This window comes from Drechmeria coniospora, chromosome 03, assembly GCF_001625195.1.
Source record: "Drechmeria coniospora strain ARSEF 6962 chromosome 03, whole genome shotgun sequence".
NCBI classification, from domain to species: Eukaryota; Fungi; Ascomycota; class Sordariomycetes; order Hypocreales; family Ophiocordycipitaceae; genus Drechmeria; species Drechmeria coniospora.
The window spans coordinates 7,920,684-7,941,974 of NC_054391.1; the positions used below are offsets into that span (position 1 = coordinate 7,920,684).

At 33.8% G+C, this 21,291-nt stretch overlaps 2 protein-coding genes across 2 annotated transcripts; one reads left to right on the plus strand and one right to left on the minus strand.

The window, feature by feature from the left end:
- Window positions 1–10,865: 10,865 nt before the first annotated feature.
- On the minus strand, window positions 10,866–12,478 carry DCS_07887 (26S protease regulatory subunit 6A; the record flags this gene model as incomplete). Its single annotated transcript, XM_040805170.1, has 4 exons — window positions 10,866–10,886; window positions 10,951–11,585; window positions 11,702–12,117; window positions 12,246–12,478. The coding sequence occupies 4 exons, from the start codon at window positions 12,476–12,478 to the stop codon at window positions 10,866–10,868; spliced, it is 1,305 nt and encodes a 434-aa protein (XP_040655274.1).
- An 857-nt stretch (window positions 12,479–13,335) lies between these two features.
- Window positions 13,336–14,049, plus strand: DCS_07888 (ribosomal protein YmL11 precursor, mitochondrial; the record flags this gene model as incomplete). Its single annotated transcript, XM_040805171.1, has 1 exon — window positions 13,336–14,049. One exon carries the CDS (start codon window positions 13,336–13,338, stop codon window positions 14,047–14,049), a length of 714 nt encoding a protein of 237 aa, XP_040655275.1.
- Window positions 14,050–21,291: the final 7,242 nt, after the last annotated feature.

Sequence of the window (21,291 nt, forward strand, 5' to 3'; positions counted from 1 at the left end):
GTAATAGGTATAGTAGGACCTAAGGTACTTATTGGTCTAGCTAATAGATACCTTAATAATTAACTCCTAATAGGAATAGGCTAAAAATAAGTTAGGTATACTATAGGCTTATATTAAATATAAACTAATTTTAGTTAAGGACCTATATAATAGTAATAAGGGTACCTTTATAGCCTAAAGGTTCTATATAAACCGTAAGCTTTAGGTAAATAGGGACTTTATTAGGTCTACCTAAGACTAATAGATCTTTATTTAGTAAAACCTTTTAGCTAAAGTCTAATAATAAGTTATAATATACTTTAAGAAAGGTTCCTATATTAGTTATAATTTATTTTAATTCTTAATATACCTTAAATTAACTTATAGTAACCCCTACTACTAATAACTAATAGTTATTAAACTAAAGGATATTAGGTAAAAAATATTAAAGCTATTTTTAGTATTCCTTATATACTTTAAAGAAAAGCTTATACTAATAGGAGGAATATATTAACTTAATAAGGTAAAACTTATAAAGCTCTATATTAAATTAACTAAAAGAATAAGGGACTATATCCTTTAGTAAGGGACTATAATAAATAACTATAATAAAGTAGTTAATATATATAAATAAATTATATTTAAAATAGAATTATAATATATAAAGGATATAATTAAAACCTAAGGTAGGCCTAACTAAGGGATAGCTAAAGTAACTCCTTAACCTAGTAGGAATAGTAATACCTTAATATTAGGAATTAATATAATAGGCTTTAGGGCTATAGCTAGGCCTAAAGTAGTTATAATTAGGCTAATAATAAAAATAAACTAAGGTTAAGGTAGGCCCTAATAATAAGTAAAATAAGTTATATAAAAAGAAACAAAATATAAAGTAATTAGTATATATATTTATTATAGAAAGGAAGGCTACTATATTTAATAATACCTATAATAAGCTATAATTCTATATACCCTAGGGATAAGTATTTAGGCTACTTAAGGGGAAAAATATATTAGTAAAGAACTAAAGATTAAGGAAAAAAAGGAAAATAAAGTACCTTTAAGCTAAGTCTTATATAAAGGTATAAAGGGTTAATAAGTAAGCGGACTATAAGGAACTAAGGGAATTAAGAAATTAAATTTAAAAAAAATAAACTAAGAATAAATAAATTACCCTTTCTTATTACTATACTTATAAATTCTAAAAGATTCCTTAATATTTAAATTAATAGTAGCTATAACTATTATAGGGCTATTAGTAAAAGGATAGCCTAATACCTATAACTTAAGCTTATTCCTCTTTTAATAAAATAGTTACTTTAAATAGTTATTATAATATTTTAGTAAAATATAAGTAATACCCTTACCTATTCTATAATAACTAATATAGTCTATATAATAATTAATATAAATAGCTAAAAGTACTTAGTACTCCTATATATTATCCTAGGCTTAAGTTAAAATACTATACTAAGTTTACTATAGATAGAATACTAATAGGTTACCTTAAATATAATAAATTAAACCCTTATAATTAGGGCAGTAAGTAACTAAATTATATAAGTAAATAATATTTACCCTCTTAATAAGTCCTAAGAAGTATACCTTATATTAGTATAAACCTTTTTATAAAAGTAATAGGAAGTACTAATAGTAATAAGCTTATAAGAAATAGTAATAAAACTATAAGAAATAGTACTATAAATACCTAAAAGTATAAATATAATAGTAATAGCCTTCTATATTCTTTTAGTAGCCCTTTAGGACTATACTAATTTCTTTAATAAGGAATAAGCCTTAGGCTTAATATTATACTAAGGCTCTTAGGATTACTATATTTAACTATAATAAAATAATAAGGGAGAAATACTTTAGCTACCTTAGGGCCTACTATATAATATACTATAAGACTAACTACTTAAAGTCTATAAATAAATTATAGACTTACTAAATAAGGGATAAATATAAGTAAGCTTATTAGTAATAATAGTACTAATACTACTTACTAAAAAAGAAAATAAAAAATAAAAGCTATATATAAACTATTAAGCCCTAAATAAGATTATATAATAGGATTACTACTTACTCCTATTAGTTAAAGAAATACTTTACTTACTTTTAGGGATATATTAGTTTACTAAACTAAATATATAAATAGTATTCTATAAGTTATATATAGTACTAAAAGATAAACTACTTATAGTATTCTATATATAATTTAACCTATTTAAATTATTAGTTTATCCCTTTAGTTTAACTAAAGTACTAGCTTTATTCTAAAAATATATTAATAGGATATTATAAAATAAACTAAAGGAGTAAGTTATAGCTTATTTAGATAATATCCTAATCTATACCTCCGGATCGAAGGCTAACTACCTTACTAAGGTTAGGGAAATCCTTAAGTAGCTTTAGGCAACTGGCCTATACCTAGACCTTAATAAATATATATTTATAATAATAAAAGTTAAATACCTTAGGTTTATTATTAAAGTAGGTATTAAGGTTAGGCCTAACTTAGTAAAAATTACTATAATTTAAAAATAGTAACTACCTACTAAGGTAAAAGGGATCTAAAGCTTTTTAGGTTTTATAAACTTTTACTATAAATTTATTTCTAATTTTATAAGCCTTATAGAACTACTTATAGCCCTTATAAGAAGGGGTATACTATTTTACTAAGGACCTAAAGAAAATATAGCCTTTTAATCCCTTAAGTATACCTTTTTATTATACTTAGTCTTAATATAATAGGACTTAGTTAGGAAGATTTTTATTAAAACTAATTACTTAAGTAAGATATTAAGCGGATACCTTTTATAAATTACTAATAAGGAGGTCTTATAACTAATAGCCTACTATTTAGCTAAACTTATATTAATAGAAAGGAATTATATAATCTATAATAAGAAATTTTTAGTAATTATTAACTATCTTAAGGTATAGTTAATAAACTTATAAGGTATTATAGAACTATTTACTATTTTAATAGACTATAAGAACCTTAAATACTTTACTAAACTATAAGAAATATTAAAATAATAAATATAGTAGGTAGAAGTTCTTATAAACTTTAATTACTTACTATAGTATAGACTGGGCTTATAAGTATAATAGCTAAATATACTCTTATATTAGGAATAAAAAAAATATTACGCTTAGGATAAATACTTTAGTTAATATTAATCTCTATACTATAGGAAATACCTAAAGGCTAACTTATATAAGAAGGCCCTAACGCCTAGGATATAGTAATTATAAATATAGGAATATATTAGGTAAATATAGGAATAGACTAAGCTTAAGCTAGCTATAAAGTATTAAGTACCTAAAATATAATAGCTATAAATATAAGGGTAAACTAAGCCTATTTAAATATAAAAAAGGAATAAAAAGCTATTAATATATTCTAATTACTTTTAATAGTATATGAATAAATAGAAAAGGAAATACTATTTCTATAAAATATACTAACTAACTAACTATTTTTCCTAAAACCCTACCTATAGGAAATATAAAATTAAGTATTATAAAATAATATAATATATAAAGCTTAATAATAAGTAGTTATAATAAATATATAGAAATTCTTAGTAAAAGTAAAACTAAAAAAATAAATAGCTAATTATACTATTAGTACCTATAGTATAATATACTATAGGGGATACCTATAGTTATTAGCCTAAGAAATATTAATAATATAAATAATATAATAGGTATATAAATTACCTATATTAGGCTACCTTAGTTAAAATAGAATATTTTAAGTACTTTAGTAAAACTTCTACTAAAATAGTATATTATAGGATATAGTATAGTATATTTAGAATTACTATTACTACTAAAGCTATAAGAGCTATTTATAGAAATAGGAACTCCTATAATTAATCCCCTTACTAAATTATTATTAAAAGTAAATATTAATTAACTTTATAACTAATCTATTAGTATAGAATAATAAGGATCCTTAATTCTTAATAATTATTATAAACTACTTTTTTAAATTTATTTAACTAAAGGTAATAACTATAATAAGTATAAAGGCTTATATAAAATAGTTTAAGACCTATTAATAGTAATTTAAGGGTTTTCTTACCTAAATTATAATAAATTAAAAATTAAACTAACTTAGTAAGTTCTAAATATCCTTATACTTCTTTATTAGTATAAAATAACTCCTATTAACTTTATACTACCCCTAAACCAATAGGGGTACTAAAAGAGTAAATTAGGAAATTTAAGCTACCCTATAAATCCTAATCTTATTTAAGTAATTTAACTAACCGGCCTACCTAACTACTTACTAGCTTACCCTAAATAATAGGAAGTCTTTAGTTATAGGAGTTAGCCTAAATAAGCTATTATTAGGCTATAAAATTAATATAATACTTAGGGTAAAAAATAACTAAATAAGTATAATAATACTAAAAGGGAGGGCTATTACTTTTCTATAATACCTAAAGGAAAGAATAAAAATTATATAAGTAGCTATTACCTTTATATAATAATACTTATATAAGTTAGTAGTAACTTTAGGTTACTTAGTAGAAAAGTTCTAGGTAGGTAATAAGGTTTAGCTTAGCCTTAAATATATTAAAATTAATAAGCTATATAAAAAGCTAAACTAAATAGCTTTTAAGTTTATAGTACTAATAGTACTAATACTACTTATAGTAATACTAAATATTCCTTAGGGCTTATACCTTACTTTTTATATAAACCTTATTAAAAGGGTAGTAAATAACCCCTTACTTAGTTAAGTAGTATAAGATTTAAAGCTAAGGTTACTATTAATCTAAAATAAGAATAGTACTTTATAAAAGGAATACTAAGTTAAATATATTCTTATAATAAGGGGGGCCTAAGGCTAAGGGGAATAATATAATACCCTTATAAAATAGCTAGATTATAAATAACTAACCTAAGAACTAATAGAGGCCCTAATATAAATAGAAGCCCTAAAGGAATATATATAGTAATAGGGAAATCCCTATATAAATAGTAAAATATAGGTAAGCTATAAAATAAAATATAAAATTTTATATATACTAAAGGAAAAAAACTAACCCTAAAGTAGCCTTAATAAGGACTTAACCTAATTTTACTATAAATATATATTAGTTATATTACTTAAACTTATTAGTTTTTATATTCTTTTTATTTTTATTCTTTTTAGTATCTTTCTTAGGGAGAGTCTTAAAACTATTTATTATAGTACTTAGGTAGGGGTAGGATATAACTAAGGGGGGTAAGAGTAAGAGTATAAAATAAAAGTACTAAATAATATAAGTAATATAAAGGGTTTTTAGGCAATAGGGTAATATAATAAAAATATATTATTTATATAAAATAAGTATAACCTATTACTATGATAGGTAATATAGAGAGTAAAAAGAGTAAAATAGTATAATAAAAGGGAACTATTTATATAAGACTTATATAACTTATAGATATTATAGTATATTTTAGCTAAGGTAGTTACTAACTTAGTACTAATACCCTTTTATACCTATTAATAGTAGGTAAGGTTATATATATTACTTTAGATACCTATTAGGGCTTAAGCTATACCCTAGGTAAATATACTAAGCTATATACTTAGCATATTACTAAAAGGACTACCTACTTAAGTTAGGGTTAAGGCATTAGCAGTAAGGATAAGGGTATAGTTCGAATTATTATTATTATTAGTAATAGTAGGGGGAAAGATAATACTTAGTATAAGGGCAAAAGTATAAGCAGAATATATAAGGGTAGGCTTTATCTTAACTAAAGCTAAGGTATAGGCCTAAACTTAACCTAGGGCTAGAAACTTAAGTAAAAGAATAGTATAAGTACCTAGTATAAATCTAACCTTAGGGTAGGCCTTAACTAAAATATAAACATTATACTAAGCGTAAGTATAAAGGTTATACAAAATGCAATATAGCTAAAGGTATATAGTAAATAAATATAGTACCTAAATATATTTAGTATATATATATATATATATATATATATATATAGTAACTAGTACTATAGCCTAGTATATAGTTATTATAGCTATTAGTAATAAGGTAATTAATATAAGAAAGGTATATTCTATATACTTCCTCTAAAGGTATAAACTCCTTATTAAAGGAATTACCCTTTACTAAGTATTTACCTAAAGTATAATAATAGTCTAACTTATTAGTATAATAGCTATAATATAGGCCTAATCTATATCTAAAGGGGGGGGGAAGGAGTACTTATAGCAGTAGATATAATAATAGTAGTAGTAATAAAAAGGTAAATAAATCCTCTATAAAAAAGGAATAATAATAATAAAAGAAAAATAAATAGTTCTTATTAATACTAATCTATTAGCTAATTACCTAAGAAATATATAGAATAGCCCTAATAAGGAAATAGTAACCTACCTTATAGGGAAGGAATAATAATAATAAGAAAGAAATATAATAAAAGGTAGTAATAAGGTTAATAATAAAAATTATATAGTAAGGAGCTAAAAGATAAGTAGGTATAATAATTAAAAGAAAAAGGAATAATATATAAAAATAAAAAAGAAATAAGAAGATTAATATAAAGGGATTAGTAAAAGGGAAAAGTAAAGTAAGGTAAGGCGCTTTAAGTACCTAGTAAATACCTAAGGAGGGGTTAAAGTAAGGTAGAGTTAGTTACCTTAAGTAACTAGTAAGCTCCTAAGGAAAAAACAAAAAGGAAGGAGGCTATATATATTATATACCTAGTAAATACCTAACTATTTAAAATTTTTTTAGGAAGGGCCTTAACAATAAGGAGGCTAGCCTAAGGAAGGGTAGTTCGGTTATAGCTATAGATAGACTTTACTTTAAATAGGTAGAGTAAAATAGTATATTATAGTATTAGGCTTTACCTAATATACAAAAATAAAGGGAACTAAGGGACCTATTAAAAAGTACATATATAACTAAAAGCCCTAGTTACTAAGTAGTTTTCCCTCCTTTAAGTCTTTTAATAAATATTATTAAGAGTCCTAGAGCAGTTACCTAGCGACTCTATAATAATTATTATATATGAGTAATATTCTTAAAAATAAAAGAGGAAATACCTCTTAGAATAAAGAGGTAAAATAGGAAGGGTATATAGTAGAAGTAAAGTTTAAAAGGTAATAAAGAAGTTAATAATAAAATTATATAGTAAGGAGCTAAAAGATAAGTAGGCATAACTAAACTAATAGTAGGAGTAATATAATAGGTAAGTCTACCTATAATACATATAGGGAGGTGTACCTATATGGACAATAGACCAGTTAACCGTTTGACTAAATAACCAAACTGTTAAAAGATCCGCTAGTATCCGCACTTAGTGCGGGTACTGTACCTTATATTTGCTTATAAGGCCTATACGCCTATAGCGCGCCTTATAACTATCCCTTCTCCTAAACAATACGGTCCCTCGTATTGCTAGGTACCTCAGTTGGCTAAGGTTATGGGTCTAACGAATGCGAACCCCTAGGTTCTTAGGCAAATAGGCCGCGGCCCGGCCAGCGCGCCTATACCTTCCTTATTCCTATAAGCCTAACGTAGAGCCCGTTGCTATAGTATTCTTTTTTGGTATTGTAGTAGCGCTCTAGCTCGAACCTACAACCCTCGCTTATATGCGTATATAACCCAGAAGACCTACTTAGTGCGGATACAATTGTAATACATATAGGGAGGTATGCCTATATAGACAATAGACCAGTTAACCGTTCGACCAAATGGCCAAACTGTCAAAAGATCCGCCAGTATCCGCACTTAGTGCGGGTACTGCACCTCACATTCGCTTATAAGGCCTATACGCCTATAGCGCGCCTTATACTACCTAAACTAAATTAAACAATACTAGCTAGGGAATCCCTAAAATAGTACTTAAACAATCCCTATAGGAGGAGGAATAATTATAAGGCTAGGTATATAGGTAAAGCCTAAGTAGACAGAGAGGTAAAATAGCCTAAAAGTAAGGTATACTCTAGCTATAAAAGAAATATATACCTAAAAACTTAAGAAGGGTTAAGCTTTAGTCTTAAATACTACTTAATTTCTAAAAGAAGGCTTACTTACTTACCTAACTATTATCGAACTAATCCGCTTATTATACCTAACTACTATTACTATACTAGCTTAAAGCTATTAAGGTAAGTATTCTATATATCTTAATAGTTATATAGGCTTTATATAATATTAGTAAAACTATATACTAATATCTATAGCTACTATTACTATATACTATTATTATATAATAGTATTAAGGCCTATAAGGCTAGTACTAAGGTACTTATAGGGTTACCGGAAGTTAATAGTAGTACTATAGTAAAAGTACTATAGGTAATACTATTAGTAAAGGTAAGGGGAGTAATAAGAATAATATTAATAAAAGTTATTCTCATAGTATAATAAAGCTTATATTAAATATTAATAAATTAGGAAAAAAAGTAAAAAGATAAATATAATATTTAAGTAATTTAACTATTTTAATATAAGTAGCTAAAATAATATAATTACCTTTAGTAGTAATAAGAATAAGCTTATATATAATACAGTAAAAGGATAAATATAGTATTAATAAGTATAGGATCTATTTATACTTATATTAAGCTAAAGTCTAAATAGTATATTTATTACTATTACTATATTTATAGTAGGTAGTACTAATATAGACTAAATATTTAATATATAGTTAAGCTTTAGTAATATTAATATTATATTTTTTATTAAAGAGTCTTTTTAAATAATAAAACTACTTATTAACTAAATAGCTAATAACTTATTTAAAGTATAGCTATATCTAGGGCTATTATTATTACTAGGTGGAGGAGGAAGAATATTAATAATAGTAAATACAGTAATATAGTAATAGGAAAGTAAGTATAACTTACTAATATAAGTAGTTAGTAATAAGTAGTAGTAAGAACCTTAGTATAATATATATATTAAGGAAAGTAAAAGTATATAAAAAAAGTAAGAAATTATAATAATAGTATTAAAAAAAGTAATAATTATAAAGAAGGAAAAAGAAAAAAAATATAATTTACCTATAATAAATATATAAGAAATATAAAGGGGTAGTATAATAAGTGTAATATATATAGGGAGGTATGCCCATATGGACAATAGACCAGTTAACCGTTCGACCAAATGGCCAAACTGTCAAAAGATCCGCCAGTATCCGCACTTAGTGCGGGTACTGCACCTTACATTCGCTTATAAGGCCTATACGCCTATAGCGCGCCTTACAACTATCCCCTCTCCTAACAATACGGTCCCTTGCATTGCTAGGTACCTCAGTTGGCTAAGGTTAAGGGTCTAACAAATGCAAACCCCTAGGTTCTCAGGCAAATAAGCCGCGGCCCGGCCAGCGCGCCTATACCTTCCTTGTTCCTGTAAGCCTAACGTAAAGCCCGTCGCTGTGGAGTTCTTTTTGGTATTATAGTAGCGCTCTGGCTCGAACCTACAACCCTCGCTCGCATGCGCACGCAACCCAGAAGACCTACTAAGTACGGATACAATTGTAATACATATAGGGAGGTGTACCCATATGGACAATAGACCAGTTAACCGTTCGACCAAATGGCCAAACTATCAAAAGATCCGCCAGTATCCGCACTTAGTGCGGGTACTGCACCTCATATTCGCTTATAAGGCCTATACGCCTGTAGCGCGCCTTACAATAAGGCTATAATAGAACTTTAGCTATAAAAGTATTAATATATATACCTAATAATTACCTATAAATAGTAAAGAAGTAATAATTTTATAAATATATAACAAATATAAAAGGGTAGTATAATAGGACTATAATAAAACCTTAGCTATAAAAGTATTAATAAATATACTTTTAGTAACTACCTATAAATATGAAAGAAATAATAACTTCTTATATATATATATATATTTTAAAGAAAGTTATTAGGTTAATAAAAGTAAGTTACTATATAAGTATTACTATATTACTCTAAGGTACAGTATACTATAGATATATATTATTAGTAGGACTACTAAAGAAATCTAAGAAGGAGGAGGATATATTATAATACTAGGCTTTACTTAATAAAGCTACATCCTAGGATAGAGTTATATACTACTATATATAACGTATACTCTATAATCAAGTAGGTATTAGAGTATAAGTACTCTAATACCTAGTACTTTAAGTTAGAGTTCTATAGATTTCTTAATAACTATTTCCGACTACTAACTATTTCCGACTACTAAATACTAATAGTACTAGTAACTCTATAATATCGGGCTTATTGTTACGGAGTCGCTAGGCGACTGCTCTAGGACTCTCAATGATGTTTATTAAAAGACTTAAAGGATAGGAAAACTACTTGGCAACTAGGGCTTCTAGTTGTGTGCGTTCCTCCTAGTGGGTCCCTTGGTTCCCTCCGTTCTCCTATATCGGGCTAAGCCCAATACCATAACACTTATAGGTATAGAGTAGGACGCCTAAGGGGGTACGGCTTATAAAGAAGTACTCCAGAAGGAGGGAGCTATATTATAGTCTTAGGCTTTACCTAAGCACAATAGTTAAGAAGAGCAGTAATAGCTCTTATAAGTATAGCTAATTAATAAAGTATTAATTAGCTTTATTAATATATACCCTGCAATAAGGGGGCGCCGCATAGCGCAACGGCTAGTAAGTAGTATAACTACTGCTTATGCCCTACTAGGATTAGTCCGTAATAAATAAGTATAAATAATATAAACTATAATACTTAATACTACTATAATAAGAAGTACGAAATAAATATATAATATGTACAATAATTATATTATATTCTAAGTCATACACGTATTTATAAAATTTATATAATATACTAAGTGCCTTATCTTATTAATAAACCCTTTATTATAGGTTACTATAATACTAGTATGTATGTATTAAGCATAAAAATTAACAGTCTGTAATTTAATTAGTTGCTGCTTCATCAATCCGTATAATCCCATCTGCAGAAAGGCAACTTACATCTTTCTTCTTCGCCTGCACTTCGGCAATTGCGTCCACGTAATGTTCGTGCCCGATCTTATTTTTGCCAGACCGTAGGGCTATCATGCCGGCCTCAACACAGACAGCCTTAAGCATAGCGCCACCGAATTCATCAGTACTTCGAGCAAGCTCGCCCCAGTTCACTCCTGCATCAACCTTCATTTTTCGTGAGTGAATTTTGAGAATCTGACCTCGAGCTTCCTCATTCGGGAGTGGGAACTCAATCTTTCTATCCAGTCGACCGGAGCGGAGCAGGGCCGGATCCAAAACGTCGACTCGATTAGTCGCAGCCAATACTTTGATCCGGTCGTCTGATGCAAAGCCATCCAATTGGTTCAGCAGCTCTAGCATTGTTCGCTGCACTTCGCGATCGCCGCTCTTCTCGCTATCGAATCTCTTTGTGCCAACAGCATCCAGCTCGTCAATAAAGATAATAGCTGGAGCCTTCTCCTTGGCCAATGCGAAACAATCGCGAACAAGTTTCGCGCCGTCGCCGATAAACATTTGCACGAGTTGGGGGCCTGCAAGTTTCAAGAATGTGGCATCCGTTTGGGCGGCGCAGGCTCTTGCCAAGAGGGTCTTGCCTGTACCAGGCGGGCCATACATCAGAGCCCCTGATATCCAAGTCAGCATTACACTTGCCAAGGGATCATGTCTAAGGAAATAGAGCCGAAGTTCGTGATTGACCCGCATCACGAGGACCAAATATGACGAATCCCAATTCACGCACCTTTGGGGGCCTTAATGCCAATCTTCTTGAAACGATCGGCTTCTTTCATCGGCCATACAATTGCCTCTACCAGCTCTTCGATCTGCTTATCAAGTCCACCCACATCAGTGTACTGTTCGGTTGGTTTCTCATCTACCTCCATGGCTTTGACACGGCTGTCGTATTCAGCGGGTAGGGTGTCGAGGATGAGGTAGGAATCCTTGTTGACACCAATGAGGTCGGCGGGTTTGAGCTTGTCTGAGTCCACGAGGCCAATCAGCGGTAGGAATATCGTTTGTCTCGTAGAAGTCTTGATCACAGCGGATCGGCCCACCCTCGTCGCATCCAAATCAATATTGGCACCCTCCTCAGAGGATTCAGCTGTAGGATCCAAGTCTAGGAGCTCAACAACATTTCCAACAAGATATGGCAGTTGTCTGCAATCAGGGTCAGTTGTCCAGCCCATCATCATAAGGAGGCAAATGGGGCAACATGCCTGTTGTTGACAATCTTGTCAACATTGTCTTTAATCTTTTCGCCCATGGCTGCCTTCTCGTGTGACAACCGGGACAGTTCACTTTTCATGATTCGGGAATCGTTTTCCAACAGTCGCTTCCGTGTGTGGATGTCTTGGGTGCTGAGGCCGAGAATCTCATCATCAAGAACATCGCTATCCTTCTCCTTCATCACCTCATCCACATCTCGGCCAATCTTCTGGTCCAAATCGCTACCGCCATCTTGGTTCTTCGCATCTTTGTCTTGACGATCAAGATCGTGAAGCTCCTCGAGCGTTGACATGGCAGGAGGTTGAATGAAAGGCGGTTACGACAAGAATAAGGGACACGGTCTGAGGCTAGCAAACAAGTGCTAGGAAGTTTTGGTTTGAAATGCAATGATAGACGATGGGAGGTGAGGCTGTTGGACGATGGAACGAATTGTACAGTGACCAGTTTGCTTCGTTGACAACTGCAAATACATGTAGAGTAGGTGTAAGTAGTAGTTGGATGAGTAGTGGATAGTCAGTACCCACAACTCAGCTTTAGGCAATGCTCGAGGACGAATCGGTACCTAGCAGGCGACTGAAATACAGGTACGGAGTACTTCGTTATCTGTACATGTACTGTACAGTATAGAGCAATTGCGCAAGTTCTTACAAGTACCCCAAAGAATACTTATGAACCATCAGCTTAGTCATAGTGAAATTCCCGGGTCGGGTTAATCCGAAATCAATTCTTGGATTGAATGTACTGTAGTCACCAACGCATTTACTTACCGCTTGTCTGCACCGTTGACAATCGACAGCACACACCAGGTAAATAAATTATTCTGGAGCTCCCACCTGTTCCAGCGTCGCCTTATTCTCTAATAAGCATTGGCACAGTATGTTATGGCAGGTGGTTCATGCTGGAAAGCCCCCTTTGCGGCAGATGAGCCGGGATCATGTGGCTCGCGCATGCTCCTGGTCCATTACCAACAGCCGGAGCTTCTCAGCAACCTCCTTGATTTATACCTCCGTCCTACCTTCCTCGACTGTGGCAGCCACGCAACCAATTGCTTACGCACAGCTAAATAATCCCATCGGCGCACGGCCCGTGGAAGAAAGGAAGAGTCAACTAATTCGGACCTACACCTCGCTCCTCCGGACCACTCCTCTAATGGTCTTTTTTCAGCACAGTAACCTTACGGCCGTAGAGTGGGCGGCAGTAAGGCGAGAACTGAGGAAAGCCATCGCCGTTGTGCCTCTGTCAACTTCATGCTCCAATACAGAGCCTTTGGAGCTCTGTCAGAGGGTACAGCTGCAGGTTTTAAGAACAAATATGCTGGATGTTGCGTTGAGGATAGTCGAGTTTCATTGCCCCAAGGTAATGCGGGGTCTTGGGTCTACGGTCCACCCCCCCCAAGGTTTGATGATACACGACTTGTCGAGGGCTGCTTACGACGCTATTCGTACCGTCGATACTCTACCAAGCTCTGCCTACACACAGATTGAGCCACTGATGACCGGACCGGTAGCCGCACTCGTAATGCCTGTTGTGTCACCCGCTCACTTGGCTGCAGCATTAAGCGTTCTTGCTCCAGTCCCTGGAAAGTTTCCGCCACCAACACGGACAACAACCCCAGGTTATTATGACCCGGCGTGCCAGAGTGGACTAGCAAAACTTGTTCTTATTGGAGGGCGGATTGAAGGCAAGATCCTTGACCAGGTCGGGGTCAACTGGGTGGCTGGTATCAATGGGGGGTTGGGTGAGCTTTACAGTCGGCTTATTAATCTCCTCAAGGGCACTGGCCCAAGCGTTACGAGAGCTCTGGATTACAGGAGCCAGAATCTCTGGCTAACGTTAAATGGAAGACAATCACAGTTAGAATAAGGCTAGATACATAATTAAGTACGGCTAAGTAAGTACATTAAGATTATTGAGCTTATTGCTACTTTTTGCAGTATGTAATAATAAGAAGAAAACATTCGCAATAATAGCAAATGATTTAATATATGTTCTATAATAATTATATTATGCTAAATATATAAAAATAGTAGTTTTATAATCTACTAAGTGTATTGAAATAAATAATATTTTATTATAATACTTATTTGATTTAGTAAGTAAAGTTACTATTAGACTAGTTAGGACTGTTTATTATACTTTATATATTTTTAAGAAATATTAAAGGGGGTATTATTATTTAATTGTTAATTAAGGAGTCACTAGGTAACTGCTCTAGGGCTCTCAATAATGTTTATTAAAAGACTTGAAGGAGGGAAAACTACTTAACAACTAGGGCTTCTAGTTGTATGCGTTCCTCCTAGTGGGTCCCTTGGTTCCCTCCGTTCTCCTATATCGGGCTAAGCCCAATACTATAACATTAATAAGGATATAGTATATAGAGTAAGTACTATATATTTAAGTACAGGACTAAATAGTAGTAGTACAGTAAATTAAAAGCTGAAGGAGCTCCCTAGCTATTACTTTTCTATTTACTAAATAATTAATATAAGCTAAGTATTAGTAAGAGCAATTTATTAGTAGATTAGCTTAGGTACTACTTAATAAAAAATAACAGAAATAAGCAAAGCAGCTATAGAGTAGAATAAGGAGCTTAAGTTATATAGCTCTCGAAAAACATAAATAATTATACTTTATATATCTATTAGAGGTAACTTATTATTTTTATATCCTTGTCTACTTTTTGTATTTATAGCTATATAATATTTATTTTTTACTATATACTTTGTTATAATATTAGGCTTTGCCTAATAGAGCTATGTGTTACGGAGTCGCTAGGCGACTGCTCTAGGACTCTTAATGATGTTTATTAAAAGACTTAAAGGAGGGAAAACTACCTAATAACTAGGGCTTTTAGTTGTGTGCGTTCCTCTTAGTAGGTCCCTTGGTTCCCTTTGTTCTCCTATATTAGGCTAAGCCCAATACTATAATATACCGTCTCGCTCTATCCGTTTGAAGTAAAGTCTAGCTGTAGCTGTAGCTAAACCGCCCTTCCTAAGGCTGGTTTTCCTAATCCGTAGCTCCCTTAATTTTTTTTTTTTCGGGTATTTATCGGGTACTTAGCGTACGTAGTCTCCTCCCCGTATTGTCCCTTATTTAGGGTTTACTAGTTACCCGGGGTAATTAATTCTATTCTGTTCCGTCCCCTCCTCGGGTGTTTACCGGGTACTCGCCGGGTGCCTAAGGCGCCTAGCGTTACCTTGCTTTTCCCCCTTACTACTCCCTCTATATTACCTTTTCCGTTCCCGTTCTGTTGTACTTTTTGTTCCTCTTTCCTTTAACTATTATACCTACTTGTTTTTTAGCTTTTTACCGTACGATTGTTATTAACTCCTTTACTGCCTTCTGTTGTACTTACTCCCCTATTGCTATTATTCCTCCCCCGTAAGGTAGGTTGCTACTTCCTCGTCGGGGCCGTTCCGTATATCCTTTGGGCCGTTGGCTGATAAGCTAGTAACGATAGGAACTATTAATTCTACTTTTGCTGCTATTGCTCCTCCCTTGTAGAGGACTTATTTACCTTTTTGTTACTACTGCTATTGCTATTATATTTACTGCTATAGGTACTCCTCCCCCCCCTTCCGGATGCAGTTTGGGCCCTCGTTATGGCTACTATACCGATAAGTCGGACCGCCATTACGCTTTAGGCGAATACCTAGTAGAGGGTAACTCCTCTAATAAGGAGTTTGTACCTCCGGAGGAGGTGCATAAAATATACCTCCCTTGCGTTAATCGCCTCGTTACTAGCGGCCGTAACGACTGCATACTGGGCCGTAGTGCTAGCTGCTATACGTACGCGCATACGTACGCTAAATGCGTTTAGGTACTGTATTTATTTACTGCGCGCCCTTAACTGCATTGCGCCCTATGCGACCTTTGTACTTACGCCTAGTGCAACGTCTATATCCTAGTCGAGGCCCGCCCTAAGGTTAGGGCCGTACCGGGCGCTTGCGCTGTCCTATCGCCTAAGTTTCTGGCCCTGGGCTGGGTTTAGGCTTGCACCCTAGCTCTAGCCGAGATAGAGCCTGCTCTTATATGCCCTGCCTATACCCTTGCCCTTATGCCGGGTGTTATCTCTCCCCCTACTACTACCGACAATAACGATAACCCGAACCGTACCCTTATCCTTGCCGCTAATGCCTTAACCCCGACTTAAGCGGGTAGCCGTTCCGGCGCTATACCGAGTATATAGCTCGGCGTATTTGCCTAGGGCGTAGCTCGGGCCCTAACGGGCATCCAGAGTAACGTGCGCAGCCTTGCCCGCCGTTAGTAGGCGTAGGAGGGCGTTAGTACTAAGTTAGTAGCTACTTTGGCCGAGATATACTGTAATATCTGTAAGTTGCGTAAGTCTTACGCTAGTAGTTTACCCTTAGTGCGCTATCCTACCCCCTTTACTCCCTGTATTGCCCGTAATTGCAGTAGGTTGCGCTTGTCCTGCGTAGCTAATGTAACTCCGTTGCGCTGCCCTATTGCCTTTACCCCTTATATTGCCTAAGTTGCCTGGCGCCTTCGTTTTATACCTCCGCCCCTGCCCCCCTTGGTTACGTCCTACCCCCGCCCGAGTACTATAACGAATAGTTTCGAGACCCTCCCTAAGGAGGATACCGAGGAGGATAAGAGCAAGAAGGATATAGAGACTAATAAGTTTAAGTAGTACGGCTAGTATATATCTATAGTAGTAGTATTAGGTCGGGCCCTTATTGGGGGCACTTTAGGGTTAATTTTTTCCTTTAGTATAGTTAAAATTTTACGTTTCGTTTTGCAGCTTACTTACGCTCTACCGTTTGTATAGGGATCTCCCTATTACTATATAAATTCCTTTAGGGCTTCCGTTTGTACTAAAGCCTCTATTAGTTCCTAGGTTAGTTATTTATAACCTAGCTATTTTATAAGGGTATTGCATTATTCCCCTTAGCCTTAGGCCCCCCTTATAGTAAGGATATATTTAACTTAGTATTCCTCTTATAAGGTACCGTCCTTATCTTAGACTAGTAGTAGGTCTGGCTCTAAATCCTATACTACCTAACTAGGTAAGGGGTCGTTTACTGCCCTTTCGATAAGGTCTATATAAAAGGTAGGGTATAAGCCCTAAGGAATATTTAGTATTACTATAAGTAGTATTAGTACTACTAGTACTATAAACTTAAAAGTAACTTAGTTTAGCTTTCTATATAACCTATTGGTTTTAATATATCTAAGGCTAAGCTAGACCTTATTGCCTACTTAGAACTTTTCTACTAAGCGACCTAAAGCTACTACCGACTTATATAAGCGTTATTGTATAAAGGTAATAGCTGCTTGTATAATTTCTATTCCTTCCCTTAGGTGTTATAGGAAAGTAATAGCCCTCCCTTTTGGTATTATTATGCTTACTTAGTTGTCCTTTACCCTTGGTATTGTACCGATTTTATAGCCTAATAATAGCTTGTTTGGGCTAACTCTTATAACTAAAGACTCCCTATTATTTAGGGCTAGCTAGTAGGCGGCTAGGTAGGCCGGCTAGTCGAACTGCTTAAACGAGATTAGGATCCTTAGGGTAGCTTAAATTTCCTAATTTACCCTTTTAGTACCCCTATCCGTCTAGGGGTAGTATAAAGTTAATAGGAGTTACTCTATATTAATAAGGGAGTATAGGGATATCTAGAACTTATTAAGCTAGTCTAATCCCCGATTTATTATAATTTGGGCGGGAAAACCCCTAAATTACTACTAATAGGTCTTAAACCGTTCCGTATAAGCCTTTGCGCTTATTATAGTTATTGCCTTAAGTTAAATAAATTTAGAGAGGCGGTTTATAATAACTATTAAGAATTAGGGGTCCTTATCGTTCTATACTAGTAGGTTAGTTATAAAGTCGATTAATATTTACTTTTAGTAACGGTTTGGCGGGGGGATTAGCTATAGGAGTCCCTATCTCTATAGATAGCTCTTATGGCTTTAGTAGTAGTAGTAATTCTAAATATACCATACTACGTCCTGTAATATACTATCCTAGTAGAAGTCCCGCTAAAGTATATAGAATGTTCCGTTACGACTAGGGTAGCCTAATATAGGTAATTTATATACCTATTGTATTATTTGCATTATTAATAGTTCCTAGGTAGGTACCTATAGGCGTCCCCTATAGTATATTGCGCTATAGGTATTAATAGTACAATTAGCCGTTTGTTCTTTTATCTTTACTTCTACCGGGAATTTCCGTACGCTTATTACTACTGCTTATCGTTAAGCTTTATATATTATATTATTTTGTAACGCTTAGTCCTATAATTTTTATAGGTAGAGTTCTAAGAAGAGTAGTCGGCCGGCTAGCGTATCCTATAGAAATAGTATCTCCCTCCCTATTGGTCCCTGTACTGCTAGGAGTAGTCCCTATACTACTAAGAGCAGTTAGGATATATTAATAGCTTCCTATCCCCCTTCCGTCTCTAGACGGGCCCGATTTGCCCCCGTATTTATAGCTATTGTATCTTAGGTACTTAGTACTTTGCAGCCGGCCTGGGCCCGGTTTGTCCCTATACTTACCCGATCTATGCCCGTATTTATAATTACTATATTCTAGGTATCCTGGGCGTTAGGACCTTCTTACGTAGGTTGGCCTTTAGGCGCCTTCTATAGTATAGAGATTAATACCGGCTAAAGTATTTATCCTAGGCGTAGTGCGTCCTTCTTATCTTATTCCTAATGCAAGAGCGCATTTGGCCGTTATGCTTATAAGCTTAGTCTGTACTATAGTAAGTAATTAAAGTTTATAAGGACTTCCGCCTATTGTACCTATCGTTCCGATATTTCCTGCAGTTTAGTAAAGTATTTAAGGTTCTTATAGTCCGTTAGAATAGTAAATAGTTCTATAACGCCTTATAGGTCTACCGACTATACCTTAAGATAGCTAATAACTGCTAGGAGTTCCTTATTGTAGATTGTATAATTCCTTTCTGCTAGTATAAGTTTGGCTAAGTAGTAGGCTACTAGTTGTAGGACCCCCTTACTATTAATTTGCAAGAGGTATCCGCTTAGTACCTTACCTAAGTAATTAGTCTTAATAAGAGTCTTCCTATCTAGGTCCTATTATATTAGGATTAGGTATAATAAAAAGGTATACTTAAGGGATTAGAAGGCTATATTTTCTTTAGGTCCCTAGTAAAATAGTATACCCCTCCCTATAAGGGCTATAAGTAGTTCTATAAGGCTTATAAAATTAGGAATAAATTTACAGTAGAAGTTTATAAAGCCTAGGAAGCTCCTAATCCCCCTTACCTTAGTAGGTAGTTACTATTCTTAAATTATAGCAATTTTCGCTAGGTTAGGCCTAACCTTAATGCCTGCTTGGATAATAAACCTAAGGTATTTAACTTCTATTATTGCAAATGCATACTTATTGAGATTTAGGTAAAGACTAGCTGCCTGGAGCCGCTTAAGGATTTCCCTAACCTTAGTAATATAGTCGGCCTTTAATCTAGAGGTATAGATTAGGATATTGTCTAGATAGGCTATAACCTACTCCCCTAATTTATCTTGCAATACCCTATTAATATATCTCTAGAATAAAGCTAGTACTTTAGTTAGGCCGAAGGGATAGACTAACTATTTAAATAGACCAAATTATATACGGAATACCGTAAGTAGTTTATCTCCTAGCGCTATACGTAACTTATAGAATACTACTTATACGTTTAGTTTAGTAAACTAGCGTACCCCTAAGAGTAAGCGGAGCGTTTCTTTAACTAGCGGAAGTAGGTAACGGTCCTATTATATAATCTTATTTAGGGCCCGGTAGTCTATATATAGCCTCTATCCTTTGTTTTCTTTCTTAGTAAGTAGTATTAGTACTACTACTACTAACGAACTTACCTGTATCTATCCCTTATTTAGTAGGTCTATAATTTACTTACGGACTTTAAGTAGTTAGTCTTATAGTATATTGTATAGTAGACCCTAGGGTAGCTATAGCGTTTCTCCCTTATCGTTTTGTTATAGTTGGATATAGTAGTCTTAGGAGCCCCGGTATAGTAGTAGGCCTAAGGCCTATTCCTTATCGAAAAGGTTAGCGTAGTCCTAGAGGGCTGCCGGAAGAGTAGGTAGGGCTATTGTTATTATATTTATACTTCCGGGTACTTATAGCGCTATTTCTTATAGTTTTATTACTATTTCTCGTAAGCTTATTATTATTAGTACTCCCTATTGTTTCCGTAAAAAGGTTTATACTAGCATAAGGTATACCTCCTGGGATCCGTTAGGAGGGCGGATATTATTTGCTTATACAATTTGGTTACCTACCGCTTTAATTGTAAGAGTCCGATCTATTACGTTTAGGGTTACCTATCGGTATTCTATCTATAGTAGGCCTAGTATAGCGTCTCGACTTAGGCCTAGAATAACGTATAGTAGTACTAGGCTCTCCTAGCTATCTATATCAATTATTATACGGACTATATTAGTTATTGTAAGGTAGGTAAGGGTATTACCTATATTCCGCCGAAATATTGTAATAGCCGTTTGGAGTAGCCGTTTTGTTAGGAGAGGGATAAGCTTAAGTTATAGGCATTAGGCTATCCTTTCGCTAATAGCCCTATAGTAGTTACAGCTACTATTGATTTAAATATTAAGGAACCTTATAGAATTTATAAGTATAATAATAAGGAAGGATAGTCTATCTATCCTTAGTATAATCTTTTTAAACTTAGTCTCCTAATTCCCCTAGTTCCTTATAGTCCGCTTACCTACAAACCCTTAGTACCTTTAAGTAAGACTTAGCTTAGAGGTACCTTATTTCCCTCCTCTTCCTTAGTCTCTAATTCCTTATAAATATATTCTTCCCTTTAAGCAGCCTAAATACTTATCCCTAGGGTATATAGGATTACGGCTTATTATAGGTATTATTAGATATAGTAGCCTCCCTCCCTATAGCGGATATATATACCGGCCGCCCTATGCCTATCTCTCTCTTCCCGTATAATCTATTTCGCCCGCTATTAGGGCCCGCCTTAGCCTTAGTTCGTTTTCGTTATCGGTCTAGTCGTAGCCGCCTTAGGCCCGGCCGTAGCCCTAGAGCCTACCGTATTAACCCCTAATATTAGGGTATTACTGTCCTTATTGGGTCGGGGGGTC